General features: G+C 40.8%; 1 protein-coding gene across 4 annotated transcripts in view; it reads left to right on the forward strand.

Annotated features, from left to right (window-relative positions):
- The window catches only part of FAM120B (family with sequence similarity 120 member B), a 90,632-nt gene that overhangs the window by 26,205 nt on the left and 38,410 nt on the right, over positions 1-26,017 (forward strand). For all 4 annotated transcript variants that reach the window (XM_077813360.1, XM_077813361.1, XM_077813362.1 and 1 more), the window contains exons 5-6: positions 3,617-3,789; positions 9,110-9,202. In XM_077813360.1, the coding sequence (XP_077669486.1) occupies positions 3,617-3,789; positions 9,110-9,202 (266 nt within the window). The remainder of the gene's footprint in view (positions 1-3,616; positions 3,790-9,109; positions 9,203-26,017) is intronic.

Raw genomic sequence — 26,017 nt, forward strand, 5'->3', positions numbered from 1 at the left:
GAAGCTGTATTTTTTATTTTAAACTGTGCGGCTTGTATATTACACATGCAGTGCATGTACCATGTGGTGACCTGACTTAGGTTGGTGTAAATTTATACAGCAGCTTCATGTAAACCTAGAGTTTAATGACACTGAGGTGTTAATGCATTCCACCAGTTTGTGTCTGAATGCATTACTTGCTTATTATAAATCAATTATTGAAGCTCAGCCAACCAAAATAAAGACTTACTATGCATGTGAGGTTTTCTTGTTTTTTATTCATACATGATCACATTTAAATACAACATTTATTCTAGCACATGAATTAAAAGGAAAAATTAATTTGATCAATGATCTTTTCACAATATTGACTAAAAAGTATCTTTCTTGTTAGAAACTTATCAACTCATATCCCTGAGGTGACCAGGCCACTCATCTTGGTGATAGTCTCACTCTAGGAATGCACAAGGAGTATAAGCATGAGTACTCCTAAATTTAGCTCTTCACACAATTTTATTGCATAATAAAGGAAGACTGAAAATGACAAAAATCATGTAAAGTTTTAGGCATCTTTCTTTGATTTACATAAACTTGTAATTGTTAAATCTCGGATAGGACCGTTAATTTTCCCTTGAATAATCCTTCTAGTAGCAACTGCTCAAGCAGCAATTATGAATTTTTTCCCATTTTGTTTCTTAAATATTTTTTTCAAAAGTGAATCAGCGGATTTGTCTACATGGCACTGCAGTCTGAATTACAGGAGTGTGAATTGTAGAGCTCTCTATATGTTGAATTCTGACTGTCCAATCTGGATCCTGCTGGCACAAACTGAAAGGTACCTAGTTTGTGTTGCTGTAGTCCCATTTCTAACATGTTGTGCTCTAAGTGCCCCAAGTAGATCCTGCTGGGACAGATTAAAAGGTACCTCGTGCACACTAATGTAGTCCTTTTTCAAATGGGACGACATCAACGCAAACTAGATACCATTTAGTTCACACTAGCAGGGTCTACATGGGGCAGTTGGAGCATAATACGTTAGAGTGCACTATAGTTCACACTCTTGTAATTCAGACTGTGGTGCCGTGTAGATAAGCCCTAAATAAGAATATCCAGAAGTATTAGAAGAAAAATGTATTTTTCTTTCATATCCAAGTAAACCCCTCTCTTTCCTCAGGAATGTATTATAGTTATTGTTAAATCTAGCAGAGAGACAGTGTAGTTTAGTGGTTAGAACAAAGAACTGAAAATCAGGACTTCGATGTACTAATCTTGGCTTTGCCATAAACTGTTGGTGAGACCTTGGGTAAGTCATTAAACTTTGCTACATTTCAATTTACTTGTCTGTCAAATGAGGGTTATATAATAGCTAACTCCTAAGACCATTGTGAGTTTAATTACTTGTAAAATGCTTGGAGATCCTTGGATGGAAGTGTTGTTATTGGTTGGTAGATAGAAGATAGAATTATGTTTCCTTTACAAGTACAAATAATTCGTAATTCACAAGTCCATCTTTTTCCCACCGCACATGTGGATTTTAATTAACGATGGAATCAGCAATCTTTTACAGGGGAGATCTATTGATTTTTCTGCTGAGATTTTTCAGCACACCTGCATGCTTGTACATTGTACTTGTTCAAGGAGTGTATTTTGGAGGAATCAATCCTTGGATCTTCATTTCTGTTTCATATAACATGATTTCCATTATCACTGCAGTTGTTAAGCAGTGTTGTTTTGAAGATAGTAAAATATTATCTACGCTCTTGAAATAAAATTCACTTATAAAATCTTAGAAATTAGAGATGAAAGAGATTATTTTGTAACAACTGACTCTTGGAGTGTATCTGCCTATCCAGAGGGCAGCTGCATAACTATTTTATCTTTATTCCCCCCCCCCACAAGTTACTCTCTCTGGTTGCTCTTCTGAACTCTTACCAGTTTGTTGACTTTTTTCTGATGCAGCGATTCCCATAATTGGATTCAATATTCTAGGTCTCATCAGTACTGTATAAAGTGACACTATCACTTCTGTTGTCTGTGGTGGTATTAGTCTGTATTTTTAGCAGAAATTATTCTTTTTGCTAATTAATGTCAAATGATTAATGTTTTCCTGAAGAGTATGCATATTTTTCCTGCAAAGTGATTTGAAGACTGAAAAATCACCATTTATTTGGTATGGTAAAAGCAAAGAACTTTGTCAGGGTTGCATGAACAGTTCTTGTTGCTATGATTGACATCTGTTGATGGGAACCATAGTCTTGAGAATATTAAAGTAAACATTCTGGAGGGTGAGGGAGGAAAATATTTAAGGATTTGCTTTTTAACTTCTCTCTCTCTAGGCACAGTACCATTTGGTTAATGGCTTTCTTTGCTAAATAAACACGTCAGCCATCTAGATCTCAGCACCTTGACACTTTAATCACTTGTTGTTGCCAAGTGGCTCTAATTGTAGAATGCAGCTGCTGCTCATCATATAGGAAGATGTGTTACCGAATGTAGCTTTGTCCAGTCTTAAAACTAGCACCTCTCTGCTTATTCAACAACAAAAGCAACATTGCTTTACAGTAGGTGTGTATCTTTAATTGGGATTTTTCGGTGCAGCTGTCTAGATATCCACCTGGCATTTCACTCACAATATTTATGTTGACAGCGGATTAAATGTAATGTAAGTGGAGAGCTCCAAAGTTCCATTGAAAATAATAGGAGTTAGGAGCCTAACTACCTTTGTGGATCTCCCTAGTTACCATACTGAAGAGTCCACTAAAAATGCCTAGATTGATATAACATGAAACATAGTTAGTCTCATAATGCGTGTGTGTTCATTAGTAGTGACATTATCATACTGTAGTCTAGGAGAATAAATAGGCCCTGGTGGGTTTGATTTAGCTCTGGACTATGTCACTGGACTTAATGTAGGGGGCTGACAGTAGTGGGGTGCTCAAGAGGAGTTGCCGTGACAGAAGTCACCTGCAACCACTACTCTGCCAGGGGAATACCAGTGTCATTCCTAAAAGTAGGTGCTGGCCCAGAGAGGGGCATGACCATGGTTCCCAAGGACGCACTGATTTACCACCTGGGGGATATGCTGATTCCTATCAGACCTCTGTTTCAGGTTAATATTGACCTCTCCTTGTACACTGGAGCTCTTGCGGGAAGGGCAGTAGTGAAGACAAAGCCTGCTGTCCCAAGGGATGAATCCCCTTTGTCTCAGAGTTGCCTATACTAGCCCCGGTATAAAAGTGTAGCTCTCTTCAATGAAACTTGTTTAGATTGCAGCCTTTTTGTTTGTTTGTTTTTTTCAAAACCAAACTTTGTTACAAGTGTAAATTCAGTTAATTTTCACATTTTGTTCCTTGCAAACTTAAAGAGCAGAACAAGTGTTTCCTCTTAAAGTTTAATTCAGTGGTTCTCAGCCCATGGGCCACTTGCGGCACAGTCAGCACACAGCTGCGGCCCATGTGACATCTTCAGGCTCATATGGGTAGTATATATATTGTGTGGACGTGGTCCACATAGCACACAGAGAGCTGCATATGTGTCCCACAGTGGTAAATAGATTGAGAACCACTGGTTTAATTTAATAGGCAAAACTTGTCTTGTCTTCCTATTGCAAAGATAAAATAATGGATTTCTTTTGTAGGTGGAACACCTAGTTTGAGAATATTGTGGCTCACTAAAGGACCAGAGGTGCAAACACTACGGTATAGGACATTTCTGGCATGCTTTCACCTTCAGGACATGGTGGAGGAGTTCCAGTTACTGGACCCATCTGTTGCGGCTGTCTGCTGTCTGCTGATTTACCTTACTCTGCAGGTAAAGTGAATGGTTACTATGTAACCAGCTCTTGCAGCTCACACTTGTGTCAATGTATCTCTTCATCTTTAGCTCAAGCATAGTTGATTACATTAATAGTATTATATTACAGTATTTTTTATTACTCCAGTTAACTCGTGTCATCCTGTCTGAGAAAATACTGTGTTTCCTAAATTATACGTCTTAATTTTTGAATACCTCTGGCAAAAGACCTTTGCGCATCTTAACAAAAAATAACTAACTAAAAATGTAATCTTAGGATTTTCCCCCTATACCTGGCTCATTTGTAAATTGTGGCTGTTCTTTTTGTGTTTCTTTCATGTCATGATTTTTGAAAAAAGGAAAAGAAAAAACCCTCTCTGCTAACAGAGACTGTCTGTTCCTATGGCTACTCTAGGCCTTCTCATCAGCTCCCATGACTTCTTCACACCACCCCTTGTCAGCTCCCCCAGTTCAAAGCCACGATGAGTGGCCATAGCAATTCTCACATTCAAATACGAATTCTTATCTGACTGTAATAAGAAGTCATGTACGTATTTCTGCTGTTACTCTAAAATATTCGCTGCTTATGTACCTAAAACAATGAAAACCAAAAGAAATTTAGGACTGAATATGATATTAATTAATTGTTTCCATTTCTAAGAGATTTTTAACACATTCTTCACAATTTTAGTCACCTTTTAAAAGAGTGAACTCACAAATATATCTTGTTTTATTAGTACAACGAAAAAATATTTCCTTCATCTAATTTGATTAGCTTTTTGTATTTCCTGTTTCTATGAACTCTTTTTTGATTAAAATATAATTTGTTTTCTCTGACTCTTGTTTTCTCAGTAGTGGGTTTTTATTTGTATGTGAAAATAGGATCTTCCTAATTTTCTCTTACTCTTCTTAGCCACATGAATTAACCCAAACTAAGATTTCTGCGTTTGGAAAGTACATGTGGGAATTGTACAACTGTGTACAGTAATCACTTTTTCCCTCCCTTTAAGTGGTTGCATTTACAGCACAGATTCTTAATGAGAAAGTACAAAGGCACATGCTTAAGTGCTTTGCTGAATTGTGACTGACATGATTTTGACAGTGTTAACTATTTATCACTTTATCCTGGATACCCTTCATACATTGCATACTAATATCTGTAGGGTTTTTTGGGGGGTAGGACTGAGGGAAGGGATAGCAAAATAATCTCTGAAGAAACTTGGGCTCCCCTCCCGCTTGGTCAGAAAACACAATTTAAAAAAAAATCCTGTGTCGCAATTTCGGTGTTAACTGCACCTTTGAGCCCACCCCACCTCTGGGTCTTCTTTGAGGGCAGCCTCTTTAGGTTTCCAGGTCCCAGCTGTTCACCTCTTTTGGGCAGAGACCTGTGTCTCCTTCCCTCCAGACTGAAGGTTTAGGCTTATAGTCCTTCTGCACTTCACTATGGTTTCCCCACCAGGTGTAACTGAGGCCTGGCACCTGTGGTTAACCTCTCTCCAGGGGCTAGAACAGTATATACAGTTTATCAAAAAACCTTCACAAAGCAAGCACATTTATTCTTAAAGTAAAAGTATTACAGAGAAAACACAAAAAAAAATGTTCCCATGCACATGCTAAAAGCTTATCAGAGGTCATCTGTCATTTATGGGGCCCTACTAGACCAAAGTCTAAGGGTTGGGGCCCTTGGATAGGAGGTCCTGTCCGTTTGCTGGATCAGAAAGAAGCCCTGAGTCAGCCCTGAGTCAGCCCTGATAAAAACCCAGCTTTTTATCCAAAAGTCTTTTCTTTGTCTGATGGTCTCTAGGCAGTTCAGTTTGAACCAGTATATGTGATCCTCCCCAGATGGTGGTATCTCTCTGGAGGTGTTATAACCTGAGTGATTTATCTTAATCACCTCCCAGTGTTTTTGGTTTCTGGAGAAGTTGTAACCTTCTCCCCATAGTTGCATACACATACAATCCCTAACTCATAGTGATACATAAACGTAAGAGGTTTCAGAGTAGCAGCCGTGTTAGTCTGTATTCGCAAAAAGAAAAGGAGTACTAGTGGCACCTTAGAGACTAACCAATTTATTTGAGCATGAGCTTTCGTGAGCTACAGCTCACTTCATCGGATGCAGTGAGCTGTAGCTCACGGAAGCTTATGCTCAAATAAACTGGTTAGTCGCTAAGGTGCCACAAGTACTCCTTTTCTTTTTATAAACTTAATAGAATGTTGTGTGCCTCTGGGTTTGCAATATCTGTCACATCTCCCTTATAAGAGGTTTGTGTAACTGGGCTGCTTGACCAGCATCCTAGGGAAACACATGGACTTATTCCTTGGATGGCATTTCTGCCATTACCTTGCCTAATTTCATTTTTCAACTATTCATATAATAAACATTCTGCTGACAAGCCAGTATACATCATTCATAAATCTATGTAGTCATTTGACAACCATATCATATATTTTGTTTCTTTGGAACCTATGGGGCAGTTCTATAGGTGGAACTCTCTCACACACCTGTTTACCTCTGTCACCCCAAAACCTGGTCCTCCCACTCCCACCTCCTATCTGGTTTCTAGGGGGTAGCTCCCATAAAAGGGAGCTCTTCCCCCCCTGACCCCACCACCACTTCATTTATCACACAGACAAAAACACCATATCACTTGTGGGTGAACACGGTTCTCAGAACATTCACTCCAAATCTGACCTCTCAGTCCTCACCCTCAAAGAAAATTTGCACAACACCTTCAAAAGACAAGCCTGGGAACTTAAATTCGTAACTTTGCTAGACACTAAAAATCATGGACTCAATAAAGACACTGGATTTAAGGCTCATTACAAAAATCTGTAATCCACTAACCCCTCTCCCCTTCGTCCTAGGACTGCAGAGGTGTTAACCGCCCATTTCACCTTGAATGGTTTATTGCAACATGTATTAACTCATTATGCTAAACAATCTGTTCCACCTTGTATTTAGCTGTGACACTAGTACCTTTCCCAAATCTGAAGAGCTCTGTGTAAACTCAAAAGTTTGTCTCTTTCACCAACAAAAGTTGGCCTAATAAAATATATTACGTGACCCACCTTGTCTCTCTAAATCAATGGAACCAGTTTAGAAAGCAAAATGCAGCACTCCTCTGTGTGTGAGCATCAATTAAATGTCTCTGAATTAAGAATAAAATGTTAAAAGATAAAGATCCAAGTGATAAATCTACTCTTAAAAATCTGAATAGGACAAATGGGATGAAGTCATGAACGGTCTTTGGGGTAGGTGAAACCAGACTTATCTTCTGAGGCTATTAAGAAATTATAAATGCTCTGATAATGGGTGTGTGATAAATGCTTGATCAAATTAGGAAGAAATGCTAAATAAAGTGTTTCTTAGAAATGAGTATTTTGACATTTTAATAAGCTCTTAAATTCTTTGGATGATTGTGTGTAGCACAATAAAAAATACAGACACCAAAAAGCAAAATATAGAGGTTTGCTGAGGAGGCTCCGTCTTTTAGAACAAAATTCTGGAAACATTAATAAATGTTCTGAGGTTAAAATCACTCTTTTTGTTGGCCACACATACTAGGGTTTTCAGGTTTAGTAATTTTCTCTTGCTGCCATTTACACAAAGGTATCACCTGCCTTGAAAATAAAAATAGGGGAGGGTGAATTTGAGGTTGGTAAGATTATTGTCAAATTTTAGCAGGCAATCAATAATTCATGCTTCGGTGGAGTTAATGAATGGCAGGAGTACTTTGCAATGTTACACTATTCTGATATCTATTACCCAATCCTGCTTTGTGCAAAGTTTAAAAGACCTTCCAAAGAAAGAGGGTTTTCAATGAGGGAAAGGGGGGTTGAGCAGAAGTCCCTAATGCAAAGTCTTCCAGTTTTATGATGGTGTCATTTTTATCTAGGGTGGGTGGATTAAATGTTTTTTTTATCATCTAAGAAGAGTAAATGAAGTTACAGTAGATGGCTTCTCTCTGTGTTTCTCCTCTTCCCTGGTTCTTTCCCATTGACCTACCTGCCTTTTTCCCCCTCCTCCACTTCGCTCTGAAATTCAATAAAACAGTGTTAATTCCATAAACAAACTCTTTGTTTAAAATGGATTGTGGTTGGATAAGTGTAACATCCCCTCGCCCCCAAAGAAAACCCTTAAAAGCAAGGAAATGCCAAATTGTGGAACACCTCTTAACTGTACCTGAACCCCTATACAGCATGTTTGCATTGACAATGCAGATTCCATATATTCACAAAACACTTCCTTCTGTTTCCAGCTGATAAGGAAACACACTGTACACACTGCATGGATCTCCTTCAGAGTATAATTCAAAACCTTATTACAATCTCAGCAATATTAGCAAATATTCAGCATTGACATATATGCACAGGTTAAGTGTGCAGTCTTTTTGGGGGAGAAGTTGGAGATCATAACTTAGTTGGATCCATGCTGCAGAAAGAGCACAGAGGGTGTGGGGGAGCAGTTGCTGGTGCAAAACCATAGGTCTGACACACAGATGTCCCTTTTTCTCTGTCAGATCCCAGAGACCCATGGATTTCAGGGAGTCAGACCGTCTGCTTCTTCCACAGGGGCAGACCCCATCTCTCGTTCCCTTACAGAAGCATCTGAAGAAAACAATTAGATGAAACTCAGAGTTTTCCTCTGTCGTTTGGGTTGTTCTTCATAAGAGGGTGATTTTCCCCAATTTTCTTCAAAAATTTAAATTCCTCCCACAAAAAAAGAGCCAACCCTGCCCCTCCCTCCCCACAAAAACAACCAAGTATTAATGTAATCTGGAAATTTACTTTGAAGTAAGAAATTTTTGTTCTAAATTATCTTGTCATTTTTACTGACACACCCATTTTTTAATGATGTAGCTAATTTTTTATATCTTTCTACTGATGGTCAGTAGAGCATTTGTACTGGAGATAAATCATAATAGCCATCAACTATGGCTGCTTCAATTAGTCTTCGTTTTGGGACCATAGTTGTAGATTGATTTTTTTACTGTAAAGATATTTTATACCTCTGAAGTAGCCTTCATATTGTGGTTACTGATAGATATCCTGTTGGTACTACTTATAAAGGTCCTAAAAGAGAAAGAAGAGGGAGAATGTGAAAGTTAGCTGTTGGGGAGAGTGGAGCTAATACAAAGCTACACAAATGGAGTTGTGAAATTAAGTACCATGTTCTTTTTCTTTATCCAGATTCTTTATCTAAGTTGTTGGAATGTCACTCCTTCACCACTGCCATACTCATTTTGTATGTATGTCTTCACACAATGATAAAGACCAATTTGCAGAAAGGTTTTTCTTCCATAGCTCCTAGCTCAGATTTTTTTTATCTCGGTTTCAGGTGGACAGTCTCTCTCTGGAGGACTTGAATGCGTTTGTGGCTCACACTCTGTGCCTTCAGGGGAAGTCAGCTGCTCAGCTAGCAGGTTTGCAGGTAAAGACATGACTGATCTGCTAACATAAGGCTGATAACTAGGGTAAACAAAGTTTGGCTTTCTTTTTGAGCATTCTTCTCTTACAGTTACTCACTCAAGGTTTGGGAATTGAGCGTCAGTGTAACGTTTATGACAGGTTTCAGAGTAACAGCCGTGTTAGTCTGTATTCGCAAAAAGAAAAGGAGTACTTGTGGCTCCTTAGAGACTAACCAATTTATTTGAGCATAAGCTTTCGTGAGCTACAGCTCACTTCATCGGATGCAACAAAGCTTATGCTCAGATAAATTGGTTAGTCTCTACGGTGCCACAAGTACTCCTTTTCTTTTTAGTGTAACATTTACAGGCATTTCATTTTCTATAATTTGTCTGGTTCATTTGTGTTCATTAATGACATACAGTGTTAAACGTAAAAGGGGGCATTTTCTCGAGATTTGAAACCAGGACTGGGCATCTGAAGATCTAGATTTTGTTCCTGGCTCTGCCACTGATTTTCCATTTGATCTTAGGCACGTGACTTAACCTCTTTTAATTTACCCATCTTAGGCCTTGTCTGCACTACAGAGTTTTGTTGACAGAAGTTATTTCGACACTCAAAAAGCGCTGTAATAAAAATCGGTAATGCATGTTCACACTCACTCCCTCTGTCAGCAGAGCATGTCCACACTTGGGGCACTAACATCGACAGTGTGAGCAATGCACTGTGGGTACCTATCCCACAGTCCAGCTCAACACCTTCTGTCGCTAGGTGTTGTGAGAAGGTGGAGCAGATCGCGGCGCATCTTGGGACAGGGCTCAATGTCCCATGATGCATTCATAGAATCATAGAATATCAGGGTTGGAAGGGACCTCAGGAGGTCATCTAGTCCAACCCCCTGCTCCAAGCAGGACCAATCCCCAACTAAATCATCCCAGCCAGGGCTTTGACAAGCCTGACATTGAAAATATCTAAGGAAGGAGATTCCACCACCTCCCTAGGTAATGCATTCCAGTGTTTCACCACCCTCCTAGTGAAAAAGTTTTTCCTAATATCCAACCTAAACCTCCCCCACTGCAACTTGAGACCATTACTCCTTGTTCTATCATCAGCTACCACTGAGAACAGTCTAGATCCATGGACTTTGGAACCCCCTTTCAGGTAGTTGAAAGCAGCTATTAAATCCCCCCTCATTCTTCTCTTCCGCAGACTAAACAATCCCAGTTCCCTCAGCCTCTCCTCATAAGTCATGTGTTATCATTTTTGTAGCCCTCTGCTGGACTCTTTCCAATTTTTCCACATCCTTCTTGTAGTGTGAGGACCAAAACTGGACACAGTACTCAAGATGAGGCCTCACCAATGTCTAGTAGAGGGGAACAATCACGTCCCTCGATCTGCTGGCAATGCCCCTACATATACATCCCAAAATGCCATTGGCCTTCTTGGCAACAGGGGCACACTGTTGACTTATATCCAGCTTCTCATCCACTGTCACTCCTAGGTCCTTTTCCACAGAACTGCTGCCTAGCCATTCGGTCCCTAGTCTGTAGCGGTGCCTGGGATTCTTCCGTCCTAAGTGCAGGACACTGCACTTGTCCTTGTTGAACCTCATCAGATTTCTTTTGGCCCAATCCTCCAATTTGTCTAGGTCCCTCTGTATCTTCTCCCTATCCTCCAGCATATCTACCTCTCCTCCCAGTGTAGTGTCATCTGCAAACTTGCTGAGAGTGCAATCCACACCATCCTCCAGATCATTTATGAAGATATTGAACAAAACCGGCCAGAGGACCGACCCTTGTACCACTCCACTTGATACCGGCTGCCAACTAGACATGGAGCCATTGATCACTATCCGTTGAGCCCGACAATCTAGCCAACTTTCTATCCACCTTATAGTCCATTCATCCAGCCCATCCTTCTTTAACTTGCTGGCAAGAATACTGTGGGAGACCGTGTCAAAAGCTTTGCTAAAGTCAAGGAATAACACGTCCACTGCTTTCCCGTCATCCACAGAGACAGTTATCTCGTCATAGAAGGCAATTAGATTAGTCAGGCATGACTTGCCCTTGGTGAATCCATGCTGACTGTTCCTGATCACTTTCCTCTCCTCTAAGTGCTTCAGAATTGATTCCTTGAGGACCTGATATATGATTTTTCCAGGGACTGAGGTGAGGCTGACTGGCCTGTAGTTCCCAGGATCTTCCTTCTTCCCTTTTTTAAAGATGGGCACTACATTAGCCTTTTTCCAGTTATCTGGGACTTCCCCCGATCGCCATGAGTTTTCAAAGATAATGGCCAATGGCTCTGCCACCACATCTGCCAACTCCTTTAGCACTCTTGGATGCAGCGCATCCGGCCTCATGGACTTGTGCTCGTCCAGCTTTTCTAAATAGTCCCGAACCACTTCTTTCTCCACAGAGGGCTGGTCACCTCCTCCCCATGATGTGCTGCCCAGTGCAGTAGTCTGGGAGCTGACCTTGTTCGTAAAGACAGAGGCAAAAAAAGCATTGAGTACATTAGCTTTTTCCACATCCTCTGTCACTAGGTTGCCTCCCTCATTCAGTAAGGGGCCCACGCTTTCCTTGACTTTCTTCTTGTTGCTAACATACCTGAAGAAACCCTTCTTGTTACTCTTAACATCTCTTGCTAGGTGCAACTCCAGGTGTGATTTGGCTTTCTGTCTCAGCATTCCATGGGCTTCTGGCTTGCTGTCGTGGCATTTTTTGATGCCCCTTCTTTGCTGTGCGCACTGGCATTTTTATGAGAGGGGATGGATCCTGCTCTGCTATCCAGTGCTCTAACTGTCATGAAGACATCGCAGATGACAGTGCAGTTAATTGCGAAGTTCCTAACTGAAGAAGACTCCCAGTTGCTTGACATGCTGTGTGATATGGATAGGAGCAACCTTAAATTGCTTTTGGCATTCACAGAAGAGCTGCAGAGAGTGGACTGTCGCTTTTGGGCTTGGGAAACAGGCACTGAATTGTGGGATGGTATCGTCATGCAGGTTACAGGAATACATCAAAAGGAAGGGGTACTTCTCCATGGTGTTGCAGGTGTTTATATATCACCATAGATGTTTCACTGACATCAACGCGGGGTGGTCCAGGAAGGTGCATGATGCACGCATCTTCAGGAACACTCGCTTATATTGAAAGCTACAAGCAGGAACTTTCTTTCCAGACCAGAAGATTACAGTGGGGGATGTTGAAATGCACATAGTGATCCTGGGAGACCCAGCATACCCCTTATAGTCGTGGCTCATGAAACCTTACACAGGAAACCTGGACGGCAGATTAAAGGCACGCTGTTGATGCCTTTATGGCAGGTTAGACCTCAGTGAGGATAATATTCCCATGGTCATATGCACATGTTGTACATTGCGTAATCTTTGTGAAGCTAAGGGTGAAAGGTTTGCTCAGGGTGGAGTGTTGAGGCAGACTGCTTGTTTTCTGATTTTGAGCAGCCAGATTCCAGGGCTAATAGAGGGGCACCCAGATGAGGGTAATTCAAATCAGGAAGGCTTTGAGGCAACGCTTTGAAAATGAGAACCAGTAACGTATATCACTGTGATTGGTCCTGCAATGTTACATTACATGTAGTTTTCCTAGGAAGCAATGGTGACATTTGGGGCCTTATATTCCAGTAAGCAAATTATTAAACTGCCTGTGTATGTACTGGTAATGCCTGCTATCTCAATTTGTAGGAAACAAATAAAGATGAGTTACTGTTCAAAAACTTCGCTTTTATTGCACAAGAAACCACACACACACACACACGCTTGCTGGGAAAGGAGGTACCAGGGAAGGGCAGACTTTCAGAGCTGTGTGTAGGTTCAGCTATCATTTTGAAAGTTGTCCGAGGGAGTGGAGTGAAGGGGAAACTGAGAAGTCCCGGAAAACGGAAAGGAATGTGTGGGTGGAGTTTGGTGGGGGGCATGGAAAAGAGTTCTGAATGTGCTGTAGGAGAGGGTGGGCACACATTTGCTCAGTCTGCAGCATTATTAAGGACTTTGGTATCTGCGTTTGCTCCTCCACGACTGTAATCATCCATTCAGTAGCATCCTTAACAAACTCCTGATTTTCTTTTCTGTCCTGCCTTTCGTCTTCCTTCCACTCCTTAAATTCCCTTTTCTCTGCATTGGAGAAATGCAGTACTTCCCGGAACATGTCGTCTTTGCTCCATCTTGGACGCTTTTTTATCTGGCGGAAACTCTTGGCTGGTGTGTGTGCGGTGTTCCTGAAGGCCACATCTGTCGAAGCAGAGGCATGATTATTAAATTCATGAACAGCATTGAAACATTTCAGTAAAATACACTTCTGGTAACACAACAATCACTTTCTCACTGACCCTTGGCAAGCACACATCTCTGCGAACACCCAAAGCACGGTGAGTGTTGGCTGGGAGGATGGGGGGCGCTCTACATGATGGAAAAGAGCACTCTGCAAGGGTTGCGGTGCAGCCGACTAGGGAAAAAATTATAAAATTCTCCCACACTTTTCGACAGGCAGGGGTCATTGTAGCAGATATCTCACTGCTGAGGGTAAGCAGGGAAGCAAGGGTACATCTACTACACACTTGTGGCTTCTTCTCTGGTCCCTGTGCTACTCACCTCTGTGCCGCTTTGGTACCTGCACAAGTGATTGCTGAATGGTGTGGGAAAGTTTTTCTTACAATGGGGGGGAGGAACAAAACAGCTCTGCCAAGGAACCTTCGGCAGAGGATTGCAGAGTACATCCAGGAAACGTTCCTAGAGATCTCTCTGGAAGATTCCTGTGAGATTTGGCGTGCATCAACACTTTGTTCTGCCATACTGATTAGCTACACAGGGAAATGTCCAGCATACAGAAACACAGACAGCCTTGTACATTTCTTACCCTGAACCCACCTCTGCACTACACAAACTGCAGCCACTTACCAGGCATCTCCTCTCCTGCTTCTTGCTCACCAGAGAGTAACTTCTGAGACGGGCTAGACACCTCTGGACTGGTGAACAGTTCCTGGCTGCCTGCCCCACCGGGTGACCCTGCTGGGAGCTCCACATCATTGTCCACCTCTTCTTCAGTGACTTCATCCTCTGGGTTAGGTCCTTTTTCTGCCATCCCCAGGCCTTCTGAAGTATCCACGGGGCTCTTGGTGGTGGAGGTGGGGTCACCACCGAGGATCGCATCCAGCTCCGTATAAAATTGGCAGGTCTTAGGTGCAGCACCAGAGCGACGGTTCGCCTCCCTCGCCTTGTGGTCCGCCTGCCTCAGCTCCTTTATCTTCTCTTTGCAGCGTGTTCCAATCACAGCCCTTTTCACACAAGCCTCAAGAAATCTGCCCGTAGGTATCAAAATTCCTACGGCTCAAGCACAGCTGGGACCGTACAGCCTCCTCTCCCCATATCCTGAGTAGCTCCAGCAGCTCCGCAGTCATCCAAGCTGGAGATCATTTGCTCTGATAGCCTGCCATGGTCACCTGGGAAGATGTGATGAGACCTCTCCACACCGAGCAAACAAGAAATGGAATTTCAAACATTCCCTGGGCTTCTAAGGGGGGATGGGCGGATGGTTGTTTACCTGGCTGCAGGGCAGTGGAGTTCAAACTGCTGACCAGAGTGGTCACGATTGGCATTGTGAGACACCTCCTGGAGGCCAATTAAAGCGATAAAATCAAGTATGGTGTCTACACTGGCACTTTGTCGACAAAAATTTGCACAAAAAGACTTTTGTCTCTCGTTGGGCTGATTTTATTTTGTCTCCAAAACAAATTTTTGCTGCCAAAAGTTGCATTGCAGTGTGTACGCTGTTTTGATGACAAAAAACTTTGTAGTGTAGACAAGGCCTAAAAGATAGTGCTAATACATATCTGTTTCACATGGATGTTGCAAGGGTACTGTAATTAAATAACAATGGCAAAATAGTTGGAGATAATTGGATGAAAGGTATTAGATAAGTGCCAAGTATCATCATAGCCAGTGCTGCAGTTAAGATTGAATTGTTTCCATAATAGTCCCACTTTTCCAGTTGCTCATAGCTTTCTCAAAAAAGTTCCTTTCAGGTTGAAATTTTCCATGCTGGGTCTAAGTATAAAGATGAATTTGGTTGACTAGTGCAGGAGGAGGGGTGAACATGTGCAGTCAGTTGCAGGATTGGGGGCCTTTGTATGGAATTTTGAAAAAAATCAGCTGAGTTTTTATGAGATACTCGAGATGAAAAATAAAATCACTCTTCCCATAAGTTCCAGTCAGAAATTGGTAAGTTCCCTTTCTATACTTTGAATTGGGGATGATAGTGTCTAATCTATTTCAGATCATGTTAGACAGAAACTTGTTTAATTCCACATGCCATGTTCAAAAATTATTTTTTTAATGTGTAAAGGAAATGTTTGAATGCACATTCCTGTCTAACGAGAGAGTCTATTTTTCTGAGAACTCTTAACACATTTGAGAATACAAATTGTATGAAAGACACAGTACAAAATAGTGCGTCGTTACACCATTTGTACTAAAGTGTTAGCCTACTTGTAAAGAATCACATGTTGTTTTACATTTTCCAGTGTTGTAAAGACCCTCTTTGGGGATCCAATACTGCAGTATCTAGGGACACAAGACAGTGTTTAAGGTGTTGTGGAATCCTTTAGACACAAGTTCTCTTTTTGTGATATGTGGGCAAGGCCTTTAATATAATCAGAAAGATCCACAAAAGTGGTTTACAGTACTTGTTTGACTTTATTATTTAAAATTTGGAAGAGAGAATGAAAGTATAAACTAAATAACATTGAAAATATGTCCTGTAATGATGGATTTTTTATGGAATCAGCCTGAGATGTAGAGTGTGTCTGTATGGAACAGTTAACCAATGTTAGATGAAGTACTGAGGTCAAATAGTCTATTATTAGCAGAGTAATAGCAGTTCCTATAGTTAAGATTTCCTAATATTTATAGAGGTGACCGTCAGGATCAGAGGCCTGTTATGCTAAGCACTACAAACATATGAAGTATGGATTATAGTCTAGAATTTTGTGTTGAAATATTGGTTTGATATCATGTGGTAGGATGATCAAATAGGAAAAACAGTCAGTCATATACAGTATATATTGCAAGGAACTGGGTGGGAAATGTATGGATTTTCGGGTTCCTTTCTCAGCTGTGCCACTGATTACTTGTGCCATTTCTGTATTGTATCAACCATGGCTTGTCTTCACTTTCAAGGCCCTTCATAGCCTGTCCCCACTCTGCCTATCATCTCTCATTTAGTAGTGAAAGGTTGAGACCTGCCTCCAGTTGGTCAGTTGGCCTGTGATGTCAGCCTCTATCACCCTCTTGTTAAATTTTCAAACAAGCACCTTTGTGCTGTCTATAATGCTGTCCCTTACACTTGGGAGGGTACTCCCTGTAAACATCTGCAAAGCCATTTCATTGTTTTCCTTCAGATCCCTCCTTTAAACTCCTTTGCAGTGATGTCTACAAAAAATTTGACAGAAGTTAGACTGCTGGTTTGTTAAGACCACAGCTTATCTTGCTGACCAATATTATCTCATTGTTTCCTTGTACTAGTCTGCCTGTCTATCCCTCTTTGTTTCTCATACTGTACTTAAACTGTAAGTTTTTTGGTGCAGGGACCAACCTTTTGTTCTATGTTTGTACAGCACCTTGCACATGGTGGTGTCCTGGTTCACGACAGGGGCTTATAGACCCTATGGTAACAGAAATAATAAATAATTTTGTGCAAGTCATTTAATGGCTCTATGCCTCAGTTTCCCCATTTGCAAAATGATTGTCACAATATTTATTTAACTGAGAATTACCAAAAGAAACTACACAATCTGCTCAAGAAACTCCCTGAAAAAGCAAAGGAACAAATCTGCACAGACATACCCCTAGAACCGCAACCAGGGATATTCTGTCTGTTACCCAAGATCTATAAACCTGGAAATCCTGGGCGCCCCATCATCTCAGGCATTGGCACCTTGACAGCAGGATTGTCTGGCTATGTAGACTCTCTCCTCAGGCCCTACGCTACCAGCGCTCCTAGCTATCTTCGAGACACCACTGACTTCCTGAGGAAACTACAATCCATTGGTAATCTTCCAGAAAACACTACCCTGGCCAATATGGATGTAGAAGCTCTCTACACCAACATTCCACACAAAGATGGACTACAAGCCATCAGGAACAGTATCCCCAATAATGTCATGGCAAACCTGGTGGCTGAACTTTGTGACTTTGTCCTTACCCACAACTATTTCACATTTGGGGACAACGTATACCTTCAAGTCAGCTGCACTGCTATGGGTACCCACATGGCCCCACAGTATGCCAACATTTTTATGGCTGACTTAGAACAACGCTTCCTCAGGTCTTGTCCCCTAACGCCCCTACTCGTGCTACATTGATGACATCTTCACCATCTGGACCCTTGTTGAATTCCACCATGATTTCAACAATTTCCATCCCACCATCAACCTCAGCCTGGTCCAGTCCACACAAGAGATCCACTTCCTGGACACTACAGTGCTAATAAGGGATGGTCACATAAACACCACCCTATACCAGAAACCTACTGACCGTTACAGTTACCTACATGCCTCCAGCTTTCATCCAAACCACACCACACGATCCATTGTCTACGGCCAAGCTCTAAGATACAATCACTTTTGCTCCAACCCCTCAGACAGAGACAAACACCTACAAGATCTCTATCAAGCGTTCTTACAACTACAATACCCATTGACTGAAGTGAAGAAACAGATTGACAGAGCCAGAAGAGTACCCAGAAGTCACCTACTACAAGACAGGCCTGACAAAGAAAGTAACAGAACACCACTAGCTGTCACCTTCAGCCCCCAACTAAAACCTCTCCAGCGCATCATCAAGGATCTACAACCTATCCTGAAGGACGACCCATCACTCTCACAGATCTTGGGAGACAGGCCAGTCCTTGCTTACAGACAGCCCCCCAACCTGAAGCAAGTACTCACCAGCTACCACACACAATGCAACAAAAACGCTAACCCAGAAACCTATCCTTGCAACAAACCCCGTTGCCAACTGTGTCCACATATCTATTCATGGGACACCATCATAGGGCCTAATCACATCAGCCACCCTATCAGAGGCTCGTTCACCTGCACATCTACCAATGTGATATATGCCATCATGTGCCAGCAGTGCCCGTCTACCAAGTACATTGGTCAAACTGGACAGTTTCTACGTAAAAGAATAAATGGACACAAATCAGATGTCAAGTATTATAACATTCAAAAACCAGTTGGAGAACATTTCAACCTCCCTGGACACTCAATTACAGACCTAAAAGTCACACTTCTTCAACAAAAAAACTTCAAAAACAGTCTCCAACGAGAAACTGCAGAACTGAAATTAATTTGCAAACTGGACACCATTAAATTAGGCTTGAATAAAGATTGGGAGTGGATGTGTCATTACACAAACTAAAAACTATTTCCCCATGCTAATTTTTCCCTGCTGTTACTCATACCTTCTTGTCAGCTGTTTGAAATGGGCCATCCTGATTATCACTACAAACATTTTTTCCACTTGCTGATAATAGTTCACCTTAATTGATTAGTCTCGTTAGAGTTGGTATGGCAACACCCATTTTTTCATGCTCTCTCTCTCTCTCTCTCTCTCTCTCTCTCTCTCTCTCTCTCTCTCTCTCTCTCTCTCTCTCTCTCTCTCTCTCTCTCTCTCTCTCTATATATATATATATATATATATATATATATATATATATATATATATATATACATACACACACTGTATTTTCCACTGCATGCATCTGATGAAGTGGGTTTTAGGCCACAAAAGCTTACGCCCAGATAAATTTGTTAGTCTCTAAGGTGCCACAAGTACTCCTTGTTCTTTTTGCTGATACAGACTAACATGGCTACCACTCTGAAACTGAGTTTTGGTGGCTCAAGTGAGCTGTTAAGAATCGAATCAATAACACTTATGAAACCTGTAACTTGGATTCACTGTGACATTCTTTATAAAAGCAAATATGTAACTTTTATTCTTTCTCATATTTTTGAATCAACGTATAAAAACAATTTACCAGATGTTAACCTTTGATATATTGTAATAGAGGAACATGAACTATGCCTCTTTCATATGTGAGATACAAGGTGGGTGAGGTAATATCTTTTATAGGACTAGCTTCTGTTGGTGAAGGAGACATCCATTTGAGCTACACAGAGTTCTTCTTCAGGTCTCTTTCATTTGTGATAATGTAAGAACTTTAAAGCTAATTATAATGCCACAAGTACTCCTTTTTTTTTTTTTAAAGAATTTTAAAGGTACTTGATGTTGTAACATGCCCTGTGGCACAGTCAGAATATATGTGTCTGTTATTTTCTAATCACTCTGGAGTCTGGGTTTTATTTAGAGGTAAACAGGGTGTGTATTGGATCTGCCTATTTATTTAACCTATTTAAGAGGTTTGGATACAGATAAAATGCAAGGGGAGGAGGCATGGGAGTGGGTGGAGCCTTATTCCAGATCCTGATAATCTATTCACACACCTGTGGAATGCTTTGTTACTTTGAACAGGCCAGGGCACACTTTTGAAAACGCCTTCTCTTGATAACAAAGTAAATGAGCCACTTGTGTGTAGTGTTCCTTGTGTCATTGCCCATTGATCACTGGTGTATTTGAATTGGAATTCCAAAAATGCTCAGTTTGCCCTGTATCCTGTCATTTCTTGTCTTGTCCTAACTGCTGAAATCCAAACTTTAAAAAATTTATTTCTGCTGAGTTCATCAAGGAATTGTTGTATTGTAGAGCAAACATTAAATCTGCATAACATAAGAGAGAAAGCATACACTGAGTTGAAAGCAATGTGGCTCCTAGCAAAAATAAAGCGTTTACTCCCATACAGAAATCCTGTTACATATAGTATAGTACTTAACATCTGGAATTTTGATGTGCTCTGAAGCCTAATATTATCTATCACAGTCATTCAATAAAAACATAAAGCAAATAGAGCATGAACATAAAGTGTTGAGTTTTTCATGTTTATGAGGATGCTTAGGTGTACTTTTATGTGCTTTTGTAAACTGCTGTCACATTACTTCCGTTTGAATTAGTTGTTACTTTGTGTAAGCAGTTTAATCTTTTGGGACAAATACTGCTCTTGGATGTTGTACATGGCTCCCATTGTGGTCAGGACACAGGGAAGAATTTTGTCATTTTGCTATGGAACCACACAGTGCAGCAGCACCATTCTATCTTGATGTTTGGAGCCATGACTGAGAAAATCTTAATTCCTACAGAGACTGAACATGGGACGAGTTTATAAATGTATTGTCTTGTGCTCTTACAAGTGTACTTAAAAATATATACTTGATCAGTAGTAATAAGTCAGCACTATGTCCCAATTCTTTCTTTTCTTTCCCTTCCCCCATCTTAATACAGAGAATGGTCTGTAGTTACAAACATTGTTCCACTGTGAGAGGCACCCTCTGCTCAAAATAAGAGGGGTCTGGAATTTTCATCTGGAATTTGATTATGGAAGAGTTTTTTCTCTTCCCTTGGGAACTGCAGAGCTGAACAGAATCCGGAAAACCCTGCCAACTCTGAGGCCTGGTCTACACTAGGAAATTATATCAACATCCCTCAGGGTGTGAAAAACCCACATCCCTGAGCAACTCAATTAAGCTGACCTAACTCCCAGTGTAAACAGAGCTAGGTCCACAGGACAGTTCTATTGACCTAGCTACTGCCTCTTGGGGAGGTGGATTATCTATTCCAATGGGAGAACCCCTCCCATCAGCATCAGTAGCGTCTTCACTGAAGCACTACGGCAGCACACCACTGCCACGTTTCACTGTAGACAGGCCCTGAGCATTGTGACATTGAAATTAAATTTTTCTCCTACATATGTGAGTCCTTAACCAACAGTCTTGCTGTTAGACAAATGGCTGAAGTCTTGAGCACTAATGATATACAGTCCTCATTTATTAGCAGCTACCATATACAGATATGTTGCCTTGCATGTTTAAATCCTTGCCAGACTAACAGCCAATTAATAGTTCTCATGTATCATTTTAAAACAATGTCCTTTTGCCCTAATCTTGTGCTGGACTTGGACTTTTCTTAAATTGGAAGCTGCTGGAATGTTCCTCCATTTCTTCTAGCATCCTCAGGCTCTGCATATTCCTGCTTGTGGGATGCACCAGCCATTGCAGCTTCAATGATGTGACCATCTCAAAGCAGTGCCTGTTAGAGTACTTACTCATCCCTCCTACCTCTACCCTCTGTGTTCCTGAATGTTCTGAAGGTGAGGGTGTAAAAGGTGGAGCCACTGCTGTCTCAGTTCTTTGTTCTAACCATAGCAGCAGCTGGCTGTAAATCTCTCTCTCTCTCTCTCTCTGGTTCTTCCTTGATAATCCTGCCATCCTTTTTTCCTTTAATACCGTCCCCCCTCACAGACTGTAACTCTCTCCGTCAATCACAAACCTCTTACAGAAAAAACCCTCATTTTACGTATGATTGTGTCGCATTATACTGGATGAATGTGGTCTTGGTCTTTGTGTGTTTAGATGCCAGACCTGCTTAGCCTTGCTTCACTAAATCTTCTATTTAAAATACTCATGAAATAACATTCTTTTTCACTCAGGTGGACCACAGCTATAGCGTAATTGTTAAAAGTGGTACTTCTGACATAAAGTCATAATCTATGGATTGACGTGTGAGAGAGGAAGTGTAGTCTTGTGCACTGTATTGGGACTCAGGTGATCTGGGTTCAGTTCCTGACTGTCCCAAATTTCCTGTGTGAATTTAGGAATGTCAGTTAATCTCCCTGTGCCTCAATTCTCTATCTGTAAAATGAGGCTACAAATACAAAGCTGGTGTGAAGATAAACTCATTAATTTTTGTGAATTGCTCAAATACTGTGGTGATGGAGGCCATGTTCGTACCTAGATAGAATAATTTAGAATTAGTTTTGAAGTATTCATAATTGTCGGTAACATGAGCATTCTGGGAATTGTAGTTCAAGTGACTTTCATGTTAAAAGAAAAGGAGTACTTGTGGCACCTTAGAGACTAAGCAATTTATTTGAGCATAAGCTTTCGTGAGCTACAGCTCACTTCATCGGATGCATCCGATGAAGTGAGCTGTAGCTCACGAAAGCTTATGCTCAAATAAATTGGCTAGTCTCTAAGGTGCCACAAGTACTCCTTTTCTTTTTGCGAATACAGACTAACACGGCTGTTACTCTGAAACCTTTCATGTTAAAGCACTTTACTTTGAGAGTAACTGCAATTGTTTTTCTAATATATTAATGTAATAGTTTCACTACATTTTAATGTAGTTCTTGCACTAATATGTTAATTTTAAATATTTTATAAATTAAAATCAGATGGTGGCTTCAAAAGCAATGAATATACCACACTGTCTAAAATGGACGTAATTTGAATTTAAGGTTTTGGTAACAAGATACACCATGGGAGCAGAGCTCAAGTGTTTTATCATAGTGACATAACTTCAGTGGAAAAGCAAAAGTTAAATATGGACTCTAGAACACAACGAAGAGCCTTCTAAGAACTGAAGCCAAACTTAACTTCCTTCAGCTCATAGGAAATTTTATGAGAATGCTATAGAATCATTTAGTACAGCGTTTCTCAAACTGGGGTCCGTGGACCCCTGGGAGTCTGCGAGGGTACTCCTGGGGGTCTGCAGGCCCTGCTGATCAACTCCTCCCCTTCCCTCCCATTGCCTCCTGCAGGCTGGGGAACATTTTCCCCAGCCTGCAGGAGGCGCTGGAAGGGAGGGAGAGGAGTGGGGATGAGGCGTGCTCAGGGGAGGGGGTAGAATTGTGTCTGGGGCCACTGGCCCCAGTGATCAACTCCTTTCCCTCCCTCCCAGTGCCTCCCGCATGCCAGGGAGCAGCTTTTAAGTGATGTGATGGAGGAGCTGGAGAAGGGATGGGGCATGCTCGGGGGAGGGGGCAGAAAGAGGAGGGGCAGGGATGGCGTGGGGGTGGAGCCTGCGCTGAGCATGGGAGGGGGGCTTGGGGATCCGGGAAAATTTTAAAATCAAAATGGGGGTCCTCGGGTTGCTGAAGTTTGAGAACCGCTGATTTAGGGCTTGTCTACACTGGCAGTTTAAAGCACTGCAACTTTCTCACTCAGGGGTGTGAAAAAACACCCCCCTGAGTGCAGCAAGTTTCAGCGCTATAACCCCCTGCCAATGTAAACAGTGCACCAGCGCTGGTAGCTACGCCTCTCGTGGAGGTGGTTTATTTAGAGCGCTGGGAGAGCTCTCTCCCAGCGCTCTGCCGTGACTACACACGCCACGTTAAAGCGCTGCCAGTGTAGACTAGTCCTAAGTATGTCCAAGCTTTATATCTGTGATGCCAGTATTTTAATATACATTTTTGTGACTAATCACATGTATTTAATTCATCAAAATCATTTACCTGGGGATTAGTTTATGAGCAACTTGTATCCTCTGTACAAAATCATTTGGCCCAATTCTGAAGGCTCAGAAGTGCAAGAATCTCAGTCCATTATTTTTAGTAGAAGAAAACCCTTTGTTAAGCACTGGAGTAAGTAAGCAGGCTACATCTTTGATATGATAAATATATGTTCTCAACTCCCACCCTGAATTTGCTTATTATGCTAATAGGTCATCTATATTTAATTAGAGTAATAACGCTATAGATTTATGTAATGTATCTGTGGTTTGAATAAAATAAGTTAAATCCAGTCAAAATATAGTTTGTCTGAAGTTGAGAGAAACCAGGCTGTGGATATGGAACTAACACACACATTAAATTGTTACTTTCTTAGAACTAATGGAATGTTTATAAGTGCTCATTTGATTATTTTTCGTGATTGATGGCTTCAAAATACTGAAAAGTGCTCTTTATATGCAGGATTTTTTTATTCATTCTTTTTCCATAAGATTGTTCCAGCTTCCCCCTTTCCCCTTTTATGGTATATAAACATTATGTTTTGCGCAGGCCTCCCATGGAGCTGTACATAAGGTCAGAATTAAGATTTTGGACCCCAGGTTGCCTATTTCCATTCTTTCTATTTTAATCTGATGTGTGGTTTTGGCAAAGAGCCCAGAGAGCCAACATCACAAGTTTGCAGGCATTGCAGAGAAAGAGAGGCACCAGCAGTCATGTTTGCAGTGTCCTTTCTAACACTGTGCCATTCACAGTTGTTTTGCAGTAAGTGCAGCCATAATTTATCTTTCACACAATGTATGTAGAATACTGTCCAAACAATAGTGGCTGTAATAAGTTGTAAAAAGGGGCACCCTATAATACTGTCCCTTCAAGCTGAAAGGCAGTTCTTGTAAGATTTCTGTAAAGTACAGGAGTGGAAAGATTCACACTGGAGACAAAAAGCTTCTTAAAGTTGAGGTTAAAAATCAGTAGAGGAAATCTAGTACTATGTTCAAAGTAAATATGCTTGGGCTGACATTTGAGTCCTATGCAATGTGCAGAATGTGGTTTAAAGTGAACAGCATGCAAGCAAGTATGAATTAGATTTGACAGACGAATCTCAGCACTCTCTTGTGTTCTGCTTTTTTCTCACTTTTAGAGCAAGTTTGTTTTAGTACAATGTCTGATTTCTTGCAGAAATATACAACAATTGGGATGAATTTAAGTATTATAACAGGAGCAGATGGCATATGTAGAAATACACAGTACTTATAGTGGCACCATTTCCAACATTAATATTTTTCAGAGCTTTATAACTGTTGTTCAAAAAAAAAAATCCCATCAAATTATCTGCTTTGGAACAATATACCTTTTTTGACCAATGTTAAAATGCTCAGTTTGGCTATTTAGATGTACAAGCAAGTAAAACACTGAAATGTACTTGTTTGAATATACTTTTGTTTTGAGAGCTCTTGTTGAAAACAATTACATATTGACATGAAATAATTCAATTTGGTACAGTTATTTTAGAATATTATGCTAAAAAGTGTGAAAAAATAAATACAACAAATGGAATTATAAAAGCTGCTTTCAGCTCAGCTCCATAGGTAGTCAGATAAAAACTCTTTTTTAGTAAATAATTAATTGCTTTATCACCTCTTGGAAGAGAATATTTTCTTACATGATAAGAAAATGTAATCACAACAACAGTTGCAATTTATCTGGGTGTTCCCAGAATTCTGTGCCATACAGAGCCATGGATGTTGTTAAATGAATTTGTGTACTTGTGATAGGTTGGTAATACCATAACATCAACTTAAAACCACATTTTTTTTTCTGTGAATCTATTTCTAGGACATGCCTTGTTGATCCTACCAATATCCACATAAATCAAGTGATATGTAACAGCTTGTAGTGTGTGTGTTTGTAGATGAGAAAAGTGGCCTGAGTTAGGTGATTGGCTTCAAATATCAGGCAAGGCAAAATACTGTAGAGTACAGAATACTCTCCTTTTGAGCTCCACTACATTTCCCCCCCTACATTCAACCAGAAAAGAAAGGAAAAAATAGCTAATTCTGAACATACCAGAACTTCAGAGTCCTTTGACCCGTTTGGCAAATCAAAACTTCATCTGTCAATTCTCTTAGACGTAATGTTTTTCTGACAGATTCCAAGCAGCCTCTGTGAACTAGCTACATTATTCAAAATAAAATTAATTGCGGTTCAAAAATTTACTCCCCACCCATGGAAAATAAACAAAGCTCTTTGTTGACTCTGCCTATGTGACTCTTCTTGTTACTAATAAAATTTTGCCTGAAGCCTGAACAAAACAAAAAAAATAAAATAAAATGCAAAGAAAAATGTAAGATTTCCTGGGTAAGCTTTTATTGCTCACTTAGGACCTGGTTCAGTAAAGCACTTAAGCATTGACTGCAATGGGA

This window comes from Eretmochelys imbricata, chromosome 3 (genome assembly GCF_965152235.1).
Source record: "Eretmochelys imbricata isolate rEreImb1 chromosome 3, rEreImb1.hap1, whole genome shotgun sequence".
NCBI lineage: Eukaryota > Metazoa > Chordata > Testudines > Cheloniidae > Eretmochelys > Eretmochelys imbricata.